Below are 12,862 nucleotides of genomic sequence, written 5' to 3' on the forward strand. Positions count from 1 at the left end.
GATGACTCTTTCTGCTGGGTGCAGCGCCCTCTGGTGGAAATGGGCAGTGGTTTCCGGGCAGCCACGGCAGCCAGGCTGTGTAATTCCTTGCTCTTCAGATCCACCAGTGATTCTGTCATCCACTGACACCTCCTTACCAGTACCTTTTTCTTCCGAGAGTGGTCTGGCATTCCCATATGGCTGTAGGCTGGTTAAGGGACATGTGGAAGGGCCCATAAGACCACACAAAACAGAGACTCCACAAAGACTGGTTTTACAGCACTAAAGCACTGTAACAACCAAACAACTGACTGACAGGGTCTGAAAAGCTTTTCCAGGATGAACACCAACTAGCAGATAATTCTGGATAAAACAAAACAAAACTGTTGTCACCAAATAACTTTGAGCTCGGCTGATTCACATGCAGAGGGCACTTTTCCTCGGTACAAGTAGGCCCAGCTTGCTTCAGCCATCTTTTATTTATTAAATATGTTTTAAATGATCTGTATTTGTTTTGGAAGGATATATGTCTCTGTACCACACATGTGTGTTACCTACAAAGGCTACAAGAGGGTATCAGATCCCTTGGAACTAAAGTTACGATAGTTGTGAGGCGCCATGTGGGTGTTGAGGATTGAACCCAGGTCCTCTGGAGGAGCAGCCAATGCTCCTAACATCTGAAATATTTCTTTAGTCCTTCAGATCTGTTTTTAATAGAATGGTTACATATTACAAAGGTGATATGACTACCATTTTGATTATTTTGTTTTATTTAAATCTTTATAAAGTAAAAACTAATGGAAAGGATGGATTACCCTTGACTCTAACCATTCGCCACAGTTGGTTCAAAAGGAAAAGTCATCCAGAAAGGCAGGCCTGTGTTTTCTGTTTACAACACAATCTTGTTTTGAAGATTTTAACGGTTATTTTTGAAGAAGGTAATCAACACACTTGATTTTTTTGCATCTCGGCTCAGTTACTTAAAATGAAAACATCTTACTAATTTCTTTTTAGTACTTAGGGATTATTGTCTAAATGTGATCTAGTCATTAGTGTAATTTACCTCAGAAGAAAAATGTGTTGAAATTAGCTTCCTCTGTGAATAAGTTCTGTGAGAATTTTCTGAACATGCACCTGCTCCAAACAGCAAAGCACGTGATAACAATAAATAGAATCTTTACATTAAATTAGGAAAGTTATGAACAATGTTTTTTTGGGGGGTGTGTATATGTGTTTAAACAAGTAAAGCTTGCCTGCAGATCAGAGTGCTGAGCAAACTCACTAAAGGCCAGGCAGTGGTGGCACATACCTTTAATCCCAGGACTCAGAAGACAGGCAGGTAGATCTCTGTTAGTTCACAACCACTCTGGGCTACACAAAACTGATCCAATCTAAAAGATAAAAAGAGCTCACACAAAGAAGATCCCAGCACTTGGGATCGCATGCCATTAGGAGCGTTGCAGTCTGAGCAGCAGTCAGTCTAAGGACAGGATCCACCCTTTGGTTTGTGCATTGGCACAGGTAAGAACTCTAGTGGCTGGCTGCTCTGCTTCTCTGATCCTTCAGCTTTCATCCCCTACTTTTATTAAGAGCAATTAGAATTTGTGCTACAAACAATGAAAAGTTGAGGCAGTGAAGCACATCCCTAGCCTATCTTCAGAGGCAGTGAGGAACATCCCTGGCCTATCCTTGGAAACAGTGAGGCCCATCCATGGCCCATCCTCAGAGGCAGTGAGGTACATTCTGAGCCCATCCTTGGCATTTCAAGCTCCCACTGCTCTGGAGAGTCTTCCTAGCTCTGACAGAATCACTGGATTCCTGCTGACTTTCAACCAGCACAACTCATCAGACACTGAGGTGCCCAAACTCACTTCTATTCCTTACAGGATACTGGTTTGCTAGCAATGCAATAGAGGTTTCACAATGAGAAGGACATCATTTATTCATTCAACAAACACTGAATACCTGATAAGATTACTCTACTGTAAGAACATACAGCATGTAAGTAGCAAACATAAAGTTGCAGGACATCAGGTAATGGTATCCCATAGGTCACTGAATGAGTGACAGTTTTCAGTGTTTCAGGAAGCTAACCACAGTTGATGATATATAAACAATGAAGCCAGGAATGCCAGAATTGTTTTCAGCAGAGCTTCTGGCTGACTGCACCTGCAAAGTCCTCAGACAGCTGGGGCAGTTCTCAGTAGTGCACTTCCGGCCTGGTGCTGTGATAAGTCACAATGTCATTGTCGACTCTGAGATTTAGGTTTTCAATTACTAACTAAATGAACGAAATAAAAAAACCATGAAACATTGATTATAAACCCAAATGTTTCACAGCACGGAACAGCCTTGACTTCTCCATCAGCGACAAAAATAAGTTTCTGGACGGTAGGTCTAGAGAGGCAACTGATGCAGAGCGCATGTTAGCCCCGGACAGCACTGGTGTCAACACGGCTGCTGCGGCCCACCAGCCACCTGGAGCAGAGCTGCAAATGGCATGCTGTATGGCAGGCAGGGAGGACTACTTCTTCATGTCGAGGATGGCACTTCCGGGTCCACGGCTCTTAGCACTGCAGATGTTACAGTATTGTGCGGGAGCGTTCTGAAAAGAAATCAAATGCACGGGTTAAAAAGCTGTCTCCTTTCACATCCAGAAATATGATTGATTATTGCACCATTCAGAGGGCCCAGGGCTTTGAAGCGATTAAGTATCATTTTTTGCTCGGAAGAAGACTTTTAGCTCAGACAGGTCACACCCTCCTGTTACCCTGCAACCCAAAGGACATCAGAGAGCTGGGAGATGGCTCGGCTGGTAAACAGAAAGAATTAGAGTCTGAGATGAAGCCCCAGAACCCATGTTAAAACTAAAGCCAAAACCAGATGTGGAGGCATGTTCTTATAATCCAGGGCTGACACATGTGGCCAGTGGGTCCCTGGGCTAAATGGTCAGGCAGCCTGGACGACTTGGTGAGAAGACACTGCTGTAAAGAGGACAGCTCCTGAGAAACGACACCTGAGGTAGTCCTCTGGCCTCCACGTGTGCATACAAACACATGCAAAACAAAAGGGCAGCACAGCAGAACCAGCCTGGTGCAGCTTGGGAGTAACAGCACCATGCCATCAAGGCAGGCTGAGAAAAGGCCAATAGCTTCAAAGTGTTTTCTACCATACAGGACAGCCACAGCCCAGTAGCCATCAAGTCATTAGCATGAATTCACTCAAGTGCGTTTGCTTTTACGGTAACTAGAGTATACTGTATACTTCACATTTGCAAAGTCAATAGAGCCTATGTCACACACACACACACACACACACACACACACAGAGAGAGAGAGAGAGAGAGAGAGAGAGACAGAGAGAGAGAGAGAGAGAGAGAGACAGAGAGAGAGAGAGAGAGAGAGAGAGAGAGAGAGAGAGAGAGAAAGGGCAACCCCAGAGAAGATTCCAGGACCCTTTTCAGATACCATAGTCCACAGATGACTCAATTCCTTTTGTTCTGGTTTAGGCTCTTAATCTTTTTTCCTCAACTTGATACAAGTCAGAGTCACCAGAGAAGAGAGAACCTCAGTTGAGAACTGCCTCTATTACAGGGGCCTGTAGGCAAGTCTGTAGGACACTTTCTTGATTAATAATTGATGTGGGAGAGTCAAGTCCTACAGGCAGTACCACTTCTTCCTAGGCAGGTGGTCCCAGATTAAATAATAAACCAGGCTGACCAAGCAATTATCCTTGTTCTTCCATGGCCTCTGCTTTAGCTCTTGCCTCTACATTCCTGCCTTGGCATCTCTCCATGATGGACTGCAACTTTTAAGTAAAAAACCCTCTCCTGACCAAGTAGGGTTTTGTTAGTGTTTTATGAAAGTAACAGAAAATTAGAACACCTTTACATATAAAGGCACATAACCTATGCATATCCCCCATATGTTTAAAACATCTCCAATTACTTACCATACTGAATACAATGTAATACTGTAACACTGTTTTGTTTAGGAAATAAAGACAAGAAAGGAAAAGCCTCTACATTTATTACAATGTAGCCTTTATCCAATGCTGCTGAAGAAAGGTTGGATGAAGGGATGGACGCAGAATTTATAAATTTAGCAAAAAGTACAGGACCAACTGTCTTGACTACTAGAATTAAGAAAGCCAGAGCCGTAAGGATGACGGATTCTAGCTGTGAACTCTGATGCGATCTGTTTCTTTTTAGCTGGCAGGTGTTGGGCTGACAACTTACTATGCTTGGCATGGGCAGGCACTCCTTGTGAAACATGTGTCGGCAATGGAAGACCACCACACTGAAGGGCTTAGCTGCATCTGCAAGGGGTTCAGGACAAAAGGAGAATTCAGTGCATCCGACAGACTTAGAACTGGTTCACCCAGCCTTGAACGGTTTTCTCAGCAAGAGGCTGCATTTGAGGAGGCTTCCTTACAAAAGAATCTTGAGGGGTGAGGTGCCCTTTGTATGAACTATAGTTTACAGGTTACTTGTTTGGTCTCAGCATCAGTTACCAAATGATCAGTGCAGGACAATTTCACAGCAAAAATAGTGATGTATATTTGAAAAACTATAATGTATGTGTCTCTGTGTGTCCTGACCACAACTCCAATGACCCCATGCTGAAATCAAGTGTGTAACTTGATAAAATGTTTCAGTTCACCTTACCTTTGCCAAGACCTCTCACTGAGGCCTGAGGCTGAACTGGGTCAGGACCCCAGGCTTTCTGCATTTACTACACTTCTGTTTGATCAGGTCCTGTCATCTGCTTCTGCTGTATAGCCAGCTTAGATTAGTTCTGATAAGACCTAGTGCCCTCCACAGGAGAAGCTGAGGATATAACTTTATAGAGACATCCATGACCCTGTTCCCCTGAAATGCCACATAAAGTACCATGGTTTGAGAAGCACTTAAAACCTAAACCTGCTCCTTCGGGAACAGAGCTTGTGTGAAATGACTCCCCATGTTTCTGTGCTATGGAGCACTTCCTACTGAATACTTCCTAACACCAGGTACTGAGCAGCGACACCTTCGTGCTCTTCCATGCTGATCTGTATATTAATTATCCTCACCACTATGCTTTGATTTCTACTTTCAAACCAGGAGCGTCTTTTCTCATGTCAGAATGTTCTTTCAATAAAGAACCTTTTCTTATGTATGAAGCTCTACCAAGAAACAGAGACAGAAGCCTCTACCTTTCAGTGAGGATGAGTACTGTTTTCACCAAGGTGGGCTATGGTCTGGGTGCCTAAAACTACAGTCAAGATGAAGGGCTCATCAACTGATCCCCAGATATACATGTGGGCTTTCCCCTAAAAATTAAAATATATGGATGGTTAAGTTTTCACTTTTCTTTTCTTTTGAAGAATCTCAAAGAAGGGCCCTTAACCAGATCCAGGAGCATCACCTTGTTAGAAGTACCAGCTTTCAGGCCCACACTCCTGGGAACTCTGAGCCCCAGGGGGCCAGCACTGTGGGTTCTTGCAAAGCTCCCAGATACTGATATGCCCTGCTCTGTAGTCAGCAGCATCAGCGTTCACAGGAGCAGGGAAGGGGCTGAAACCCTTCCTCAACTGTAAAGTCATACAATTTTTCAGGCACTCATTAGCCAGTTTCAGAATCTCAATTCCAGCCATCATGAACACGTGTTTGGGAAATGATTTCCCCCGCAGGCATCTTACCTGTTGGGAGGATGGGAGAGAGGCACGATTCACAGATATTCTCTTCTGTAAGAAAACACACACACTGCAGGTTAAGCACATTTCCGTTTGCCTGGCCTCTCTGGAAAGCATGGCACACGGTTCTGAATGTTCCTTCAGCTTTACCCACCGTCGACCAGAACTCCTTTCATTTGGGTTCGGTGCATTTTCTTCAGTAACAACAAAGAGTCAGCAACGAGGATTTTCTTGCAGCCTTCCCGAAGCAGAATCTAGTGTACATGTTTAAAAAGAAAAGACCATTTAGCAATTCAAGTATCAAGAGTGTCTAACCGAGGAATCAGAAAATGTCAGAGGCACTTATTGGTTCTCTTGCCTGCCAAACTTTGTCAAGTGAGCTAGGCATTATTTGTTTTTATGACCACATGGTGGCATTAGTAAAATCAAGTACAAATCCCAAAGTCTTAAAAAGACCCCGCACTGAAATCCTACCATTATCTTACAGGCTTTTGAATTTTGTGTGTGGTTGCTTGCTGGCACTTTGGTTCTTGCATGATTCATGGAGTTCAACCTTCACATCTTTGCACAGGATGGAAAACCTGTCATTCCAAAGCCATCTACCCACTTAATAAACCCATCTGCTCTTTGACAAACACACTGGGTCCGTCGTGGGCAAGGCATTAGGTGCAGATGAGAAGCGCGCAGAGAAGCCTGTGCTTGTGGGTCACTGTAAGTGCTCTGGTGCCCTTGGCTTTCTTCACAGTGAGGTCATTGTCAGCTCTAAACCTAGACGTGTGATTTTCGGCCCCAGGTGTAAATTCGCACCACTGGGAATGGGAGTGGGGAAAGCAACCACAGTCCTCCATGGCAACCACATGCAATGTAAACCACGAGAACATCAGCTCTGGTGGAATCCAGTCAGAGGCTGCCCAGCTTACATGACGGGACATATTCAGGACCAGAACTGACGACTACAGCTCTGCCCCTGTGGCTTCCATATTTGGGTGTGACAAGCAAAACTACATGATTTTAATATTCTGTATTCACTTTGATAGGACTTGTGGAAAGCCTCCCTCCTTCTTTTTCAATGTTTCTATGAAAATGTATCTTACTATACAGGAATCCTCCTGACTCAATCTCCCAAATGTTAGGTTTACAGGTGTGCACCTCAGTGCTTAGACTTAACTTCCCTGTCAGATCATACTAGAAATGTAACCTTTTAAAGCTTCAAATAAACAGAAATCATATAACATACAGGAAAAGGAAGAAAAACAACACATCAAGAAAGACATTTACAAAATATTGATGCTAGTAAACTTTCTGAAAATTGACTTGCAATTACAGGAAGCTGTTGCCGTCCAATAAAAAAACAATAAACTCGGTTTGAGCTCCTCTGGCACAGGTCTCAGGGAGCAGAGTGTCACTCTCCAGGGTAGACGGCCAGGGCAAGAAAGGATGGCAGGCACAGCCCACAGGTTGCAAAGAAAACAGCAAAGCCTAACGGCTGAGAACTCTTCCCCCAGGACTGCGTTTTCACAGCAGGTACAACCTGCCTGCTCACATCTGCTAGGAACATTTTCAGTTTCAAGAGTCAAGAATCCATGAGAAGAAAAACGACAGTGATACTTTCTGCCCAATTTGATCAAAACCCACAGCTCTAAGCCAGAAAAATATGGACGCATTCAAATTGTCACTGGCACGATGCCAGTAAGGTAGTTAACAGAAAATGAGTTGTCCATGGTCAGAATGGTCATTTGCACTCAATATCTACAATAGTTTAGGGCAACCAAGGCCAGTGAAGGAAAACAGACAGTACTCCGTTGTACAAGCAGTCTCTTTGCTGTGCTGGTTCCCTCTGATATCATTTTCAGAAATGAACATCAGTTTGAACTGTTGAATAGAAGAAAGAGAGAGGTAAGACATGTTTGTTCATATATGGAGCTGACACAGGAATGAACTTCATTAAGAAAAGAAAAGGGCATTGTGACCACATGAGCTATGATGGGAAGAATATAAGAAAGGGACAATTCATTGTATCACGGACAACGACATGAATGAAGTCTCAAGAGGAAGAAGAGCCTTCCCTTTAATGCATAAGGTAGGGTTGGCGGCAGAGGAGAGCCATGAAAAATCCCCAAACAAAGGCAAATATCTGAGTCTTGTTTCCTTTCGGGAGAAGGTGGTGGAAGTTCTCCACCACACGATTTAGTCCAGACTGGCCTACTTGAAGGAACATGAAGGAGTCAGGTACCAGGGCAAGACAGGTAAGGAGCTATAAAGTCACAGCACAGTAGGGAGAGCTTCCAGGCAGTGGGATCTGGCCTCTTTGAGAGATCATGGTATTAAAGAGACAGGCCACGATCTAACCAAAACAGCTTTACTTGGTTAACAGGAGAATACGATTACCAACCCTGCTTACTAACCTTTCTTGTTTTAAAAACTCCATCCAACATAAACCACAGCCTTCTCTCTGCTTCATAACACTAGTTTCTTTCTCAAAAAAAATATTTATTGACAGTTCTCAGACGGAAAAATATTATCTTTTCAGAAGCTCTTTTTCCATATGGAAGGTCCTTCTATTTTTCCCAGATTATCCACACCTAAGGACCAACTTCTTCCTCTATCCCTTCCACCACCCTTGTTCCTCTCCACTTCCCCTTCATCTGTTTTAAAGAAGCAAGCTGCAGCTGTGTGATCAATGAGCCATCCCTATGCTATGGTGAAGTTAGATGAGGACATTCTTTGGTGTTGACAACCTACGTGAGACCTTAGATCTGCTCCATAGTTTTTTTCTGATTCCTCCAAAGCACATCACCATGGATAATAATTCCAAGTAAAAGCAAAACTGTAGTCTCACAGATACTTCACAAAGCAATAAAGAACCACACATCAGAGAAATAGCTACGGCTCCTTAGAAACAGCTGCTGTGGGGAACGTGCCAGAAAAACTGCCAAGTTTCTGCAGTTTTTATTTGAAAAGGCTCTGAGCACTGGGATTTTGCTGGCTTTGCCTTATTCACTTTGCATGTGCTTGTCCTTAGAAAGCAAATGGCTGCCAGCTAGCTGGCTTCCAAGCCCCATGCGTTTTCTCACTTCCAGCCTCGTCCTGAGGTCATTGGTGTCATGGGACTTCTACTTGGAATGCTTTGCTCGTGTTGGATTACTGCCAAAGACGACTAAGTGCAGAGAGAAATAAAATGCATAAGATAAATGTGAAGGTCTAGTTTTCAGTTTAAAAAGACTTTAAAAATCATGTCTGTATTTAACTCATAATAACACAGAGTACATATGAACTAAAAGGATCAAGGAAGTGATGACTGGCTGGTACAGGTCACCTGTGTCACTTAAATGTGGTGGTAATATCAAACTCAAATCATCTGCAAAGAAAAAAAAGTCCATTTGGTCTCAAAAGGTTATTTCAAAATCTGCAAGTTTAAAAACCATGTCAGGAAAAACAGAGAGATTAGATAATGCATGAGTGAAAAAGAAATTCATGCCCCCTCCTCAAAGGGCAGGCAAATTGACTGTGTCTTAAACTGACTGTGTCTTCGATTTTAAGTAGCAAATGTAAATGCAGGAAATCTGTTTGTAGACCTGGAATGACTAGGGAGCATCAGGGAAAAGAGACCTCAGGTGGAAAATGACTCACTGCACATCACATGACGACCTGGACAGCTTGGGCCTCTGCTCTCAACAAGGATTCGGTCCCCACACTTCCTGCTTCCTGAGGAACAGGCCTACTGTCTTTTCTCCAGAGGGAAGTCAGGAAGTGGTCCTGACTGGCAAACGTTTTACGGATTACCTGTTAGAGCTGATGCAGTCCTAGAGGAAAAGGCATGACATTCCCTCGCAGGGCCTGAGCCTAAAATTAGTTCAGTATCTTGACATGCCAGCGGGTCACTCACCTTTGGGAGTCTTAGTCTACTCTGAGCAATAAGACTAATGCTAATTAGAGGCCCGCTATGAACCTAAAACGTCTGTCAATAAGACTGGCATAAACAAAGTGACTAGTGACCAAAGCGCTGATTTCCACTTCCCTAACTGCACGGGTATCTTGTGAACACGCTCAACTCCGCTACCTTCCTGCTGAAGAGAGCTGTTGTCAGGAAGTATGAAATGGTAACATCAGAAGAGCTGTTAAGTTTCCTCACAGCTCCCTCCCTCCCTCCTTCCCTCCCTCCCATTTCAAATAACAGCTGACTCCACATTTCAGGGCCCACATGACTACACTGTAAGCCTCCTCTCTGACCTCAGTGCACTGAGAAAGTGTATGGGAGCACCAGTGAGAAATCCTTCTGGACCTTTATGTCTGAAGGGTTTCATCACACTAGGGTTTCATTACCTCATACATAGGATTCCTAAAAATTCATTGGCCTGTAATACTTCCCTTAAATTTGGAAGACTTATGGGGGATTGTACTTTTCTATTATAAATGAAAACATGAAATATAGTTCTATGAAACAAAAAAATAAAGACTGATATAATAAAATAAAAGCATGTCTGTGAAAATCTTCCGGGAACTGCCAATGGCTTCAAAGAGACCCGGGATATTTTTATGATGATCACAATAGGATGCTTAGGCAAAAAAGATAAACAAATGACCACTGATAAAAATGAGCAGCTCTTCCTATGGAGAGGGAGGAAGAGAGGGAGAGGGAGAAGGGAAGGAAGAGGGAAGAAGAAGAAGAAGAGGAAGAGGAAGAGGAAGAGGAAGAGGAAGAGGAAGAAGAAGAAGAAGAAGAAGAAGAAGAAGAAGAAGAAGAAGAAGAAGAAGAAGAAGAAGAAGAAGAAGAAGAAGAAGAAGAAGAAGAAGAGAGATCTAAAGTCTTCTTCAATGAGTCGGAAGCACTTTTGGGAACTGCAGCTTTTCTTGGCATCTCCACTGGGGCCTGTGCTCTCCACTGGGCCAGCCCTAGTGTGATAGTTTCTGTGGGTCTGCCCTCAACTCCCCATTCCTTCCTCTCCCTCTGAGTAGCTGTTCTATCCAGGTACTGATGGATAACCATGGCTCTCTGGAGGCACTGGCAGAAGACTTCTGGGTCTCCTTAAATCGCTACCCAACTGCACATTTACATGGTATAAGGAAAGCTCTCTGCGCATTTATAATCTAGAGGGGAAGGCACCAATTCAGGGGATCCTTTTTATGTTAAATGTTCATTTTACATCTCATGCTTTGTATTTTTCAGCTGGCTCAGAACCTGCAAATTTGTTCATAGAAAGTGGATGAATAGTGAGACTGCAGGTTTCACGAGAGGAACACAAGGAGGGTGTGCCAGGCGCTTCTGCTGGCATTTCCAGGGCTGGTATCGGAAGCATGGCTTCACCCCAGAGACCCATGTCCAAGCACCAGTCTAAGAATCCACTGTCAGGTAGAGGTATCACAGTGGTCCAAAACACTTTTTATACATCAGATTTGAAGCCTTGAGCATATTTTACTCTACCTCAGGAAGTCAGGCCCACCAAAGGGGAGGGTACTATCAGTATCACATCCAGGGTATTCTAAGGTCGACTATTGGCCCCATTTCCCCCAGAGCCCACTCACAAGCCTGCGATGGGCTTCCTAGTCTGGATTACTGTTGTGCAGTTCCTGGGGAACTGCAAAAAAGCAGGTGCTTCTCTTCTCCTGCTTCTCCATATTAGCTGGTTCCTAGATTCTTACTCTCTTCTTTTTCTTTCTCTCTCTCTCAAATAATCTCTCCGGGGTCCTCTACAAACCTCCAAGGCCACTGTCCATAAACACCAGCATAAGGTCAGGCTCTGCAGAACAGGCCCTCAGTCTTTCTGCCTCAACTAATCTATCTCCTATGCAGTGCTCCCAAGAGAAGGTTCTAGGCTGTCCACCTCCCTCTAGGGAAGAAAAACCCCACCTCTTTCAAGTTGCTCCTTCTAGTCATCTCACAGTTCTCTGAGGACCACAGAATGCTGGAATTTCCTTTGTAGTCCCCCTTGCCTGTACCAGCCTTTCTCAGAGTCAATTTGGTTGATTCCATAAGTTCCTGGCATCTCAATTTCCCACCTAATTCTTCTGTGACCACGTTAACCCCACCCTCTTTGAACACCTTCACTGGAGCTACAGAAATGTTACAGTAACAGGACTACTCTCCAGAGAGACAACCATTGTCCCTCCTGGTCGGCCACTCCCGCACATTTTCTCACTGACTGTTGGTGCCATTTCCCTGAGTTCAGCAGGCAGTCCTCTATCTTACACCCTTCCCAGTGACCGGTGACATGACCCATCTGCATCACAATGTTCTTCCTACAACCTGGACAACGCATTGCTGTTTCCAGGAATGTGAGTTCATCTACTACAACAAAAACACTTCCAAGTGATTGTAGGGAGAATGGTCTGCATTTTAAAAGTAAACAGTTGAGTCCTAAGGATGCTACTTGGATTCTGAAACATACTCACTGTTTAGTCTTATAAAGAGAAAAGATAGGATGCTCAGTAACTAGTGTGTTAATTATTTATATATAGCAGGTTCCATTCTTTTTAACACAAATTTTGAACTAAAGGACAAATAAAGCAGGATCAGTGTGCCAGTCAGACAAAGGCTCGTTAGATCCTGTGTTTAAGCATGTTCCAGGCAATGGAGTCCTTCAATGGTTGCAAGGAAAATTACTTGAGTGTTTAAAAATATATCTCATTCTCCCAAACTACACACAATATTTATTTTCTCTATATTTTGTGACTGGTTCAATTATTCTTTGTAAGTATTCTTGTGCCCTCTTCAATACTACCCTGTATTATCACCTAAGTGAAAATACGCTTCCTCAAGAGAAAAACTGGAGGTGACTGAGGAATCAAATGGCTTTCCTAAGTTGAGATGTTTTCAGTGTCTCTATTTGAACAGGTTTCCAAACAGTGAATTGCGGTCTGACATCTAAGTGGCTTAGAAACACTTATTTAGAAAAGGATGAATCTGCTAACTCCCATGATCCTTTGTCTAAGGATACTTACCTGCAAGTTATAATCTTGCAAAATTTTAACCAAGGAATCTCTCAAATTGGGAATCTCCATTCCTTCCTTTATACGATGGATTAGTAGAATCGGATCCACATGTGTGCCAATGTTGTTTAGTAAGCCAGTAATAAATGCTACAAAACACCATGCAAAATAACACATGAGCCACTTTGGAGGCAGAGGCAGGCAGATCTCTGAGTTCAAGGTTAGCCTGGTTGAGAAAGCAAAATTTTGGGCGTCCAGGACTGTTACTCAGAGAAACCCTATC

General features: G+C 43.5%; 1 protein-coding gene across 1 annotated transcript in view; it reads right to left on the reverse strand.

Annotated features, from left to right (window-relative positions):
• Window positions 1-1,895: 1,895 nt before the first annotated feature.
• Vps41 (VPS41 subunit of HOPS complex) overlaps window positions 1,896-12,862 on the reverse strand; it is a 143,131-nt gene continuing 132,164 nt past the window's right edge. Inside the window, exons 25-29 of the mRNA XM_075970144.1 lie at window positions 12,592-12,728; window positions 5,807-5,906; window positions 5,659-5,703; window positions 4,217-4,296; window positions 1,896-2,584 (exon numbers count right to left, since the gene is read on the reverse strand). Of these exons, the coding sequence (XP_075826259.1) occupies window positions 2,504-2,584; window positions 4,217-4,296; window positions 5,659-5,703; window positions 5,807-5,906; window positions 12,592-12,728 (443 nt within the window). The 3' untranslated portion in view covers window positions 1,896-2,503. The remainder of the gene's footprint in view (window positions 2,585-4,216; window positions 4,297-5,658; window positions 5,704-5,806; window positions 5,907-12,591; window positions 12,729-12,862) is intronic.

The sequence above is a fragment of the Microtus pennsylvanicus genome, chromosome 4 (assembly GCF_037038515.1).
Source record: "Microtus pennsylvanicus isolate mMicPen1 chromosome 4, mMicPen1.hap1, whole genome shotgun sequence".
Lineage (NCBI taxonomy): Eukaryota > Metazoa > Chordata > Mammalia > Rodentia > Cricetidae > Microtus > Microtus pennsylvanicus.